Below are 11,279 nucleotides of genomic sequence, written 5' to 3' on the forward strand. Positions count from 1 at the left end.
CAACTCCAAGACAAAATCTTTCTCGATGCCTACCATACTATTGAAATGTCAGGTAAAATTATTATTATTATTATTGTACATTATTTGTATTTCTTTTAAAAGTTATTGACGACTTAAACACCAGCACACTGGAAAAAAGGTAAACATTTTCCCACAAACCCCTCCTTTGAGTTTCGGTTTGAGTCCAGAAGTGAAGATGGCCGTGAACGTTCTTGTGTGTTTATGTCCACAGAAAAGGTTTCAGCATTTTTTTTTTTTTTTTTTTTTGTCTTTAATGACATGATCCAATAGATCAAGAGGAGATTTGTGTTGGCCATGGGGCTTCTGTTCAGTTCCCTCACAAACTTTTGTGTTCATACAGGCAGTCTGCAGCAATTTAAAATAAGAAAACATTTAGAAAACATGCGTCCGTGTCTGGCTGACTCGCCCTTTAGTCTCTGTACACGTAAGTCTGCCAGAATGAAGGGAGAACAGGTGGTACATCACTCTGATTTGTGACAGTACAGGTCTTTGAGTGCTTTGAGTTCCTCGATGAGAGTTTTGTTCTGGTTCTCCAAAACGGCCACACGGTTCTCCAGACACTTGACGTATTCCTTTTTCTTCCGACGGCACTCACGAGCAGCCTCTCTGGAGGGGGAGATAAATTTGAAATCTACTTAGCAGACATTTTGACGAATCTTTTGGTCTAAAATGGGGTTGTCAAAATAAGTAGTCAAATACCAGTGAAATTTCATGATTCTCTGTTGCAGCACTATGGAACATCCCTTTATTTGAAGATACATGTTATACATACTTACAAACTAAATTAAAACTATTACAATTATGTATACTTCTGTTATAATTTTTTTTTTTTTGTCAGCGTTTCATGTTTATTATATTTTTTTTTATATTATCACCTAATGAAAAACAGCAGGTATTTTAAGATGCATTTGCTAAAAAGTCTAATGCCCAAATCCAGTATTTTGACAATCACAACTCTTATGTCTCTGGTTTTGGCCTCCTGTTCACATAAGACTAGCTATATTTACAGTAGGTGTGTTTCCATTTCAGATTTGTGCAAAACTTCTGAGATATTTTAGAAATGTCTATAAAAAACTATTGCGAAATGACGGCGTTTCCATTAAGCAGTTATGCGACTAAAACGTAATTTTTTCCTCTTGTGCTAAGTCATGACGACCGATGTTGGTAGGTTTGTGTATTTTGCAGCCACCACACTAGCCGTTATTTTTAATCGAAGGAGACGCAGACTTGTATCTTTAGCAAAGCAGCATGGAGAGGCATTTTTGGGGTGCTTCTGAAATGTGGTATAAATACAAGCATTGACTAGGGTGGCCATGTTTAGCTGCGGTGGCTGTGTCAAAGCTGTAATGCTGTGCAGTGTAAATAAGGAGTTATTCAAGTATTAATGGCAAGGAAAGTCCCTTATACTTGTGAGCAGCCACGTACGAGGTGTTTCTTGGAGGTTATACTACATTACAGAATGATCATGTGACTTTTACATATAGCAAGTGAGCTCTAACTGCACAAAAAAAACCTGTTTCCATTGCAGTTTTGCAATGTATCCCTTTTTCGCATTGCCTGAGAAACCACCTCATGCAAGCGTTAAAACTTTTTTGCGTATTTCCACTGGCTGTATTTTTAATTCACAATTTACATTTGCGCAATTTGAAGGGTAATTGAAACACAGTTACTGTCTTGAATACATTTGTCAAACAGATCTTAAATATTGAAATTACTCTGTAATCTACATTGTTGATACAGTAAAAAGATATTAATATTGTGTACACTTCTGTTCAAAAGTTTAGGGTCAGTAAGATATATATATATATATATATATATATAAGAAACAAATTAATACTCTTCAGCACGTAAACATAAAAAAAATGGATCAAATTCAAGATTAAAGACACTTAGGTAAAAAAAAATAATAAATGCTGTCATGTTAAACATTGTTTTACTCTGTTCGTTAAAGTGACACCGAAGACTATAGTAATGGCTGCTGAAAATTTTTGCTATCACAGGAATAAATTACATTTATATATTAAAAAAGTACATTTAAATAATAAAATTAAAAAAAAACATTTATTTTAAATTATAATAATATTTCACAATATTCCTGCATTTATCAAATAAATGCAGCCTTGTTAGGCATAACTGACATAACAGATACAAAAAAAATCATAACAGCCCCAAATGTTAATGTACATATGTAAGAGAGTATTTGCAGGTTGACCAATTTTGATAAGGTTGATTTTTATGTTTGCTTTTACCAAAACCTTTTAGACTTTTACCTGTTCTTCATGAGGCGGACCTCCCTCTTGCGTGTGGCCTCCTCAGCACCTCCTTGGCTTGGCAGGGCCGGAGAGGATGCCATGACCACACCTGGAGCGATAGTGCTGGTTGGGGCAGTACGAATTTGATAGGCCTGAACATCTCCAGAAGCAGCTTTAGGGCAGACAAAACACAATGAATCAAAAGATTTGACTTAAAGCATGGAGAAATCATGATGGACACCTTTAAAGGGTTAGTTCACCCAAAAATAAAAATTCTGTCATTAATTACTCACCCGCATGTTGTTCCACCTTCGTTCATCTTCGGAACACAATTTAAGATGTTTCTGATGAAATTCGAGAGGTCTCTGACCCTTCCATAGATGGCAAGGGTACTACCACATTCAAGGCTAAAAGTAGTCCACGCAACATCAGTGGTTCAACTGTAATTTTACGAAGTTACGAGAATACTTTTTGTGTGCAAAGAAAATAAAAATATTGACTTTATTATTATATTTATGCTCATCCACAAGTGACAAATTAGAGGAGAAAATTTCGAATTAAGTCATTATGTTTGTTTTCTTTGCGCAAAAAAGTATTCTCATAGCTTCGTAAAATTACAGTTGAACCATTGAGGTCACATAGACTACTTTGCCGAACATCTTGGTACTTTTCTGAGCCTTGAACGTGGATATGGGAGGATTTCATCAAAAATATCTTAAATTGTGTTCTGAAGATGAACAAAGGTCTTATGGGTTTGGAACAACATGAGGGTAGGCAATTAATGACAGAATTTTCGTTTTTGGGTCAACTAACCCTTTAACTTGGAATAGCAAGTGGGATGTACTAGGGCAAAACGTTAAAAACAATATCAAAAATTGATTTTATTTACTATTTTAGCAGGTTTGTATCCTTAATACTGGATTGTATCAATGTGAAAAATCAGAGGAAAATAGTTCAGCTCACCTTGTACTACCACTTGATTGCTGGGCACCAGTATCTGTTGACCATCACTGGTCTGGGCGTACTGCAGGATGGTGGTACCCGGCTGAGCTGCTGCTGCATTGGTCATGGTGAGAGTCTGCAATCCCTGCACTCCATCCGTGCCGTTATTTGCAAGCTGAATGGCTCCACCCTGTGTAATGGCGACTGAAGGAGAAACCGCAATCAAGAGGTTGTCAACTATATGTTTAAGATCCAAATATGTTGGGAGTTAATAGTGCTCCAGACATGTTGAGCAGTGGGAGGTGTAGGGTTTGAACCCTAGAATATCTCAAAACTTCAGTCATGTACTTACTGTACTGGCCGCTGCTGGTCTGATATATTGGGGTTGGCACGGTCACTGTAGTGATGGCAGGCGCAGTGTCCTCCTCAGATTTCTCCTCTTCGATTCTCGGAACTCCTGGAGCGTCCGATGAGAGGTCATTCAGGATTTTCCTGTAGATCAAAGACAGCTGTTGACTTGAATGTCCTTAACTCACACAAAACCCTTGAAGAACGTATACATACCTATACGAGGGGCGTCTAGAAAGAATCTCTCTTCGTTTTTGAGAGTCGGTCACACTGTCCACTGACTCCTGCGAGTCCTCACTCTCTGCTACTGTGGAAATCTGATTAACAGGCAATTCTGTCATATTTAGATCTGACTATATGGCACAAATTTCACATAATTGCATGTTAATAGAACCATGTAAGGTGAATGGAATATATCAAGGATGAAATGCATAAACTAGTTCATTTTCAGAACAAAAGTTTTCTGATAATTTACTCACCCCATGCCATCAGGATATTCATGTCTGTCTTTAGTCAAACAGAAATTAAGGTATTTGAGGAATACATTCCAGAATAGTGGTCTTCAATGGAGACCAACGGCTTTAAGGTCCAAACTGCAGTTTCACATGATCCCAGCCGAGGAATAATGGTCTTATCTAGCGAAAAGATCTGTCACAAAAGCTCGTCTTGCACTAGCTCAAACTAACGCATTACTTAGTCACGTTGGAAAGGTCACGCGTAACGTAGGCGGAAGTACCAACCCAGAGTGCAAAGAAAGACAAAACACCCCTTACAAAAAAAATGGTAAAAAACAATGTTGAACATTCACACGGACAAAGAACTAACAACGCGTGACCTTTCAACGTGATTGATGCTTGAAGAGCTAGTGCAAGATGAGCATTCGTGGTTAAAGTATATAAATTAAATTTTTTTAAAAAAGAAAATTACCAATCGTTTAGACAAAACCCTTATTCCTCAGCTGGGATCGTGTAGAGCCCTATAAAGCTGCACTGAAACTGCAATTTGGACCTTCAGCCTGTTGGCCACCACTGAAGTCCACTATATGGAGAAAAATCCTGGAATGTTTTCCTCAAAAACCTTCATTGTTTTTCGAGTGACGAAAGATGAGGCAAGTAAATTATCAAGACATTTTTATTCTAGAAGTGAACTAATCCTTTAAGTTGTCTTACCTGGACAGTCTGCACCTGTGGTGACTGAATGACTGAAGGTTGAGCAGCCTGAATCACTCCATGCACCTGCACTGTCTGACCATTGGGCAACTGCACCAGTGTGACTGTGGGTGCTGTAGCACTAGCGTGTCCGGCAGCCATCGTTACCTATCCAACATAACACCCATTTAAACACAATCATCCTGTCTCTAATGTCAGTCTCTTGATTGAATATTTAAGCTCTTCATGTTTCAAAATAAACAGATTACAATAGTCCTGAATTCTTTTGATGTACTCGTACTGAATAGTAAGCAATTGATTTTGTTTTTACCTGTGCAAGTGTGGCGATTTGGGCCTGTGTGATCTGTTGGCTCTCAGTTTCAGAGACCGCAGTGTCTGCACCCTGCTGGGCATCGGCTCCCGACTCCATGGTCATTGAGTTAGCTACGAAACGGGATAGAAATTACAACATCTTGAGTTTACATTTTTGCCACAGGTGAAACAAAGGCCTTTATTATATAATACTGACAATGTTACATAATTAATATGTTTTAATATGAAAAATTTCTTGTCTTACTCCAAACCTGTGCGGGTTTCTTTCTTCTGCTGAACACACTTTCTTTTAGCAATTGACTTCCATAGTGCCATTTTCCTACTATAGAAATCAATGTCTGCCAGCATCTGTTTGGCTACCCAATATCTTCTTTTGTGTTCATCAGAAGAAAAAAACTCACAGATTTGGAACAATATGAGGGTGAATAAATGATGACAAAATTCTCATTTTGGAGTGAATTATCAGTTTAACATACTAAAAAACACTTAATTATGTGATGTTAAAGTCAGCATGAACCAGAAATTACAACCCACTTTTTTTTTTTTAACCTATTGCGATGTATATGCTAGTGTAATGGCTTCTCAAACAAAGAAAAAAAACTTTGATTTTGCCTATTGAGATTTTTGCGAATTGCTGTGATAGTTTAATGTAGGCGACATCCTCTGGAGAGACTGAAGAGACATGAATATTTAAATAATTAATATAATGTAAAGTAACGATAATAACATTTATAAATACTGCAATAATCTATTCAAAAATAAGAAATTTGATTTCACAGTGACTTGAATTACATAAATGATTATATATGTCAAGTAAGTTAATTCCTATTTATCAACACTACTTTCACAGTCTCAACCTGAAACTCTGGACGTGGCGTTGCAGATGAAGTGTACATACCTATAAGAGGGAAGCCCAGACAAAATTTTCACACAGTCCACTGACCCTGGTGAGTCTTCACTCTCTGCTTCTGCAGAAATCTGATCAGACAAACACAGAAAAGTCACATTACTATGTTATAACTTTGATATATGAGAAAATACTAAGGACAAACACTGTTGTTGGTATACAGTATCTGACAAAAATGAAGTAATGACAACAAACGTGACATTAAATAAATGGGTCACCAAAATGAAAATTCTGTAATCATTTACTGTCCCTCAAGTTGTTCCAAAGCTGTGTAGGTTTCTTTCTTTAACATAAAAGATGGGTAAAATATGGATAACTAATGGCTGATGGTCCCCACTGACTCCCTTAATATGGGAAAAAAAAATAAAAATACTATGCAAGTCAATAGGGACCATCAACTGTTTGTTTACACAAAATATCTTCTGCAAAAGACAGACAACCATACAGGTTTGGAACAACTTCAGAGTGAGTAAATAATCTCAAGTGTAATTGTTGCAATGTAAATGTAAAAAATAGTTTTATCTATACCAGCTTAATAATCAAAAGCAAATCAAAGTGATTAGCAGGTTGATTTCCCCAATAAATTGTACATTTTATGGCTCAGTTGCAGTGCTCTATAAAGAGAGTTCCTTTTCTCCTTGTCACTGTAATTTCTATAAATTAATGCATGTTAAGTTTGATATAAGTACCAGACCTTCATGGCATCATGTGGCATTGTAATATTACTTGGCATCATAATATAGTTTAGTTTAGCTCGTATAATACTGTAACATGATCAAGATACAAAAACCCAACCCAAACAAAGTTTAACACCCGCTAAAATGTTTTGGCCAGTTCAGTTTTATAAGACAAGCAAATGAAAATGAAGCTCTAGACTTTCTTGGAAAGGGAAGCTAATTTTAGAATATACAAATATAGCTGCACATTAGTTAAATGTGGCTAAATCGTTCCTGTGCTGCAACTCTATATCGAGTTTTAATTTAATCATTTGACATTATGTCGGAAATAAGGGCGCAAATTTCCTGCACTCAAGACGAGCGCAGTTATGAATCAATACAATGGCCGTTCGGTCTAAAAACTGAGTCTGCAACACGGCATGTCCACTGATAAACGGTCTTCCCAGACGCAGTTCTTGCCCAGCTTTAAATACGTCTTGTCTTCATTTAAACTTCATTTAAAATTTAAGACACAGAAACAAACTGCTGAATCTTTGCCTTACATATTTACAATCAAAATACAGTGAACTTTGACCTTTGATGCTTTAGCACAGAATATTGGCAGTCTTTCTAGAAACATACACGTACGCCTACAGAAGCCACATGATGCAATGCATTACAGTCCACAGTAAAAATTAAATTCCCAGTGTGAATTTAAAGGGTTTGTAGGTTCTCATTAAATAAAGTCCCAGTGTGTAACCCCTAGGTGCTCTGAAAATCTTTATTTCTGCATTGGTCTACAATAACATCTAATATTACAGTGTGGAATTACTAGTGCACTGGCCAGTGATAAAAATTAAGTACTGCAATAAAGGTGTCATCATATAGCATTTTTTTTTTTTTTATTGGAAGTGTATCGCAATGTGCTGTGAATGCAGTCCTAACTTTCCTTGACTGTTCAGCATTTGTAGATTTTGAAGTGTCTGACCTCTAGGCTTCTTTCTCTCGAGAGGAAGAGTTGGATTAATTTACCACATATGCAGCTAGCGAGGCTATAGGTTTTAATAAATGATCCTGTGACTAGCTTCAGCCCTCTTGGATGCAAATCCTACTAACACTGGAGGCTAAAATAAGCTATCACAGTTGAGAAAAGAGGTGCTTGCAGTGTCCCACTTTTTTTTTTTTTAACCTTTTTTTTTAATGTAACATCACAAATAATGATGGAAATAACACTCAATTACAAAAAAAAAACTGTGAAATTATACTCATCACTTTAAAAAAAAGAAAAAAAAAAAGAAAAAGAGAGACAGACATCTTATGCCACATACCATACTAAATAATGCTAGTATGATCACTAAAACATCATTGTGATAATATAATATGAATGCAATATTAATATATAATGATAAAATATCTAAAATAAATATTAGAAATAACACAATGTTTTATTACCATTAGTGGCTATTTTTTTGTGCCTGAAACAACAAGGCCAACAAAGCACTTTGAAAAAAAGGAAAAATATGAGAAAGGGAGCGAGCTCCAGCATGGCAGAAAGCGTGAACTGACAGTAATGTGATCTCATGACGCTCAGAGTCTATCTGTGGTTTGATTGGTCATGCATAGTTCTCCCTCTACTTTTCAAATCCTATTTTCTGCCAGACAGATTATTCTAGGAAACATGTAGCTGTTGTGCATTTATAGATCTTTACATCTAAAACAATAAGCATGCATCCATACTATGGGTATTACAAAAAATACTTATTAGCCTTTTTTTTTTTTTTTTTTTTTTTTTTTTTTTTGGCACTGTGGAGAGATCAGGAGTAATGTCTTAAAATTCATAATCAAGCTTACTTGTATTTGAAAAGGTTTGTGCAATTAAATATCCAAATATGCATGCAATACTTAATTTATTAGACGTGTTCAGAAAGTAAAAAGGTTTACTATATTATGTATAAAAATGTATTTGCTTCAGGGTGTGCAATCACAGCTTATAGAATTGTATATAATGAAACCGCGCAATAATAACACATTCCTAAAAGATTGCAATATAATCAGGGTGTGTCTAATAAATCGCACAATGCATCAAGGACACTAGAGAAGATTAAATTATTCCTGAATGATATAAGAGTATTACACCCTGAATCCACCCAGCAGCACACATTTTGTCTAGCCAGTTTGTAAAAGAAGCCAACAAGAACGGGGAAAACCCACATATATGATCTGCTCAGGTGCACTGAGAAACCGAGAGATATTGTGCATCCATATTTCCTTGCATTTTAAATGACCAGCCATGCAACAAGATTTCCCACCCTGGGTTTCTGTTGCTCTCCCGTTTGCCTCCCCTCCCTCTGCATGCAACAACTACAGCCGCCATGATCTCTTTGTTTCCAACGGGCCGAACCCAAACCAGACTCTTATGCCATTCGGGACGAGCCCTTTCCCTCCGGACACTTGTCTCCTCTTACCGATACAGACTCCCTCCGTCACTCTCGAGCCCTCGGAGCTCCACTTTTATTCAGGCCGACACGTAAGAGACCGCGTCAGGCTACACCTCCGTCGCGTCACCGAGAACAACAACACAGAGAACGAGACGAAAATCCGATCATCAACCCCACTGCACTGAGCGAGAGCTGCCGAGAGCGGGGCGGAAAAAGCCGAGTGGTGACGGAGACAGACGAAGCACTGCCGAAGCTTAACGAAATGGTGCGAACACGACTGACTTGAACAAGACTTGTAAAATCTCGACAAATGTTTTAAAACGGAATATTGTTTAGCATACAGACAAATTCCAGATAGAAATGAAAATATAAACACACGTTTTACAGCCTGGCTAAGCTGCTGTTTTGCTAGTAAACTGGTATAACAGCTTGCCTGGTTGAAAAGTATCCTACCTTTACGAAATGGTTTAAGTAGGCCTATAATAACCATGTTGTTGTTGTTGTTGTTGTTGTTGTTGTTTTTACAGTAGTGTACAGTAGTGTAACGCTTCAACTACTTTATTAAAGTAATGTAACTTATTACATTTGATTACTTTTTGATTACTTTTATAAATTTCTAATATTTGGAACTGTTAAACATTTTGAAACATTTAAACCAGGCAGTGTTAACCTTACAGTAGCACTCAACACCGATTACTGTCAGACTTTCAAAATCCTTTATCACTTAAGATTATAATAAGTAGGGGATAATATACATTTTTATTTTGCGATAACAACTGGCTGGATGTACATCATCCCACTTATTACACAGCTGCTTGCCACAAAAGTAAATAATTAGACACGAAACACTGATCTGAATTGAAATATTTGAATGCAAAGATTCTGTGAAGAAATCAGTTGCTAGCAAGTGGCAATTTGACACAATTAAGAAATTGTACACGTAATATTTAACTGAATTTTAATATTTTATTAGCTGACCAAACGCAAAGCTTCCACTAAGAAAACTATGAAGCAACTTAAGTTGGATGAGTCTGTGTTATTAGCTTTTACCAGTTGTTATCAGGAAATAACATACATTGGAATATCATGACTTACCAATCAGAATCAAGCATCCCAAAGAGCCGTGTAATAATTTAATTTAAAGCACAGTCACCACAAATTCAGACTTAACTCCTCTTATTTACTTTGAGATCATTCTAAGGTTCCTACCGTACCCTGAATATTGAAATCATAACAAGAAATATTTTAATAGCTATGATACTGGTTTTAAAATCAAATGTTTGCATAGTTATAACAGGAAACACTGGCATCTAACAGTGCTTTGGAAAAAACAATTAAGCTTAAAAAAAAAAAATAAAAAAAATGTATATGCATAAACCCAAATAGGAAATAAAACAGTTATCGAATAAGCATGTGTCCTATTCTGTGTCATGAAAACACTGAAACATTGGTGTCTCATTTTAGTGCAGCCAATGCAATTTATGAAAGAAGTCAATTAAATCTGTATGCGTGTGTGTGTGAAAAAATTTGGATGTAACCCCCTTTGTAATCATTAACATTTTCAAAAGTAACTAATTTTATTACACAATTTTTTTTTCTCAATAACTGTAACTAATTACAATAACATTTAATTTGTAATTTAAATTACGTAATTCCGTTACATGTAACTAGTTACTCCCCAACACTGCTTAAACCAGCATATTTCATCAGAAAGCTTTAACAGAGTAGGCTATCTGTAATCCATCATACACAAAATATTGCAAAACGTCATGTTCATCGATTAATATTTAATTCAACATAAATTATCAAGACAGAAAAGACAAATCACCCCTATTATTAGCACCATGGTCGACTTTGGCTTTTCCAAATGAATATGCAGAGGGTTGGCAAACACACTGTCATTGTAGAAGAGAGAGGGGAATAACATGATCGACAATTTTATTAAATTGCTATTACAATATTCTTATTAAATGACAGTATGTGAATTCATAGAGTATCCTAAAAATGTATCAATGTCAGAAAAAGATTATTGTCTGTTCTCTATAGAGGAGAACATGAAATACAGTGACTTCTGTAGCCACAGTGCAGAACAGGTTGAGGAGGAGAAGAAGAATCCTGATCATATACCAAAACACTCAACATGAAATAACCTCTTACTCCAAAACTACAAACGGCAGTTATATTCAAATTTAATTCTGATGGTAGACAATAGAGAACTAAATTCATTTAATGCA

The 11,279-nt window shown here is 36.1% G+C and overlaps 1 protein-coding gene across 2 annotated transcripts; it reads right to left on the minus strand.

Moving 5' to 3' along the window:
• Nucleotides 1-246: 246 nt before the first annotated feature.
• Nucleotides 247-9,231, minus strand: creb1b (cAMP responsive element binding protein 1b). 2 transcript variants are annotated; one of them, XM_051118835.1, is made up of 9 exons: nt 9,073-9,231; nt 5,943-6,022; nt 5,043-5,155; nt 4,733-4,879; nt 3,780-3,880; nt 3,568-3,707; nt 3,237-3,419; nt 2,292-2,445; nt 247-627 (listed from the first exon to the last, which is right to left on the minus strand). In XM_051118835.1, the coding sequence occupies exons 3-9, from the start codon at nt 5,145-5,147 to the stop codon at nt 483-485; spliced, it is 975 nt and encodes a 324-aa protein (XP_050974792.1). In that variant the 5' UTR covers nt 5,148-5,155; nt 5,943-6,022; nt 9,073-9,231; the 3' UTR covers nt 247-482. The 2 variants fall into 2 exon arrangements, with proteins under 2 accessions (XP_050974792.1, XP_050974793.1); XM_051118836.1 differs by lacking the exon at nt 9,073-9,231 and adding an exon at nt 8,917-9,064.
• Between the last annotated feature and the right edge of the window lie 2,048 nt (nt 9,232-11,279).

This window comes from Labeo rohita, chromosome 9 (assembly GCF_022985175.1).
Source record: "Labeo rohita strain BAU-BD-2019 chromosome 9, IGBB_LRoh.1.0, whole genome shotgun sequence".
Lineage (NCBI taxonomy): Eukaryota > Metazoa > Chordata > Actinopteri > Cypriniformes > Cyprinidae > Labeo > Labeo rohita.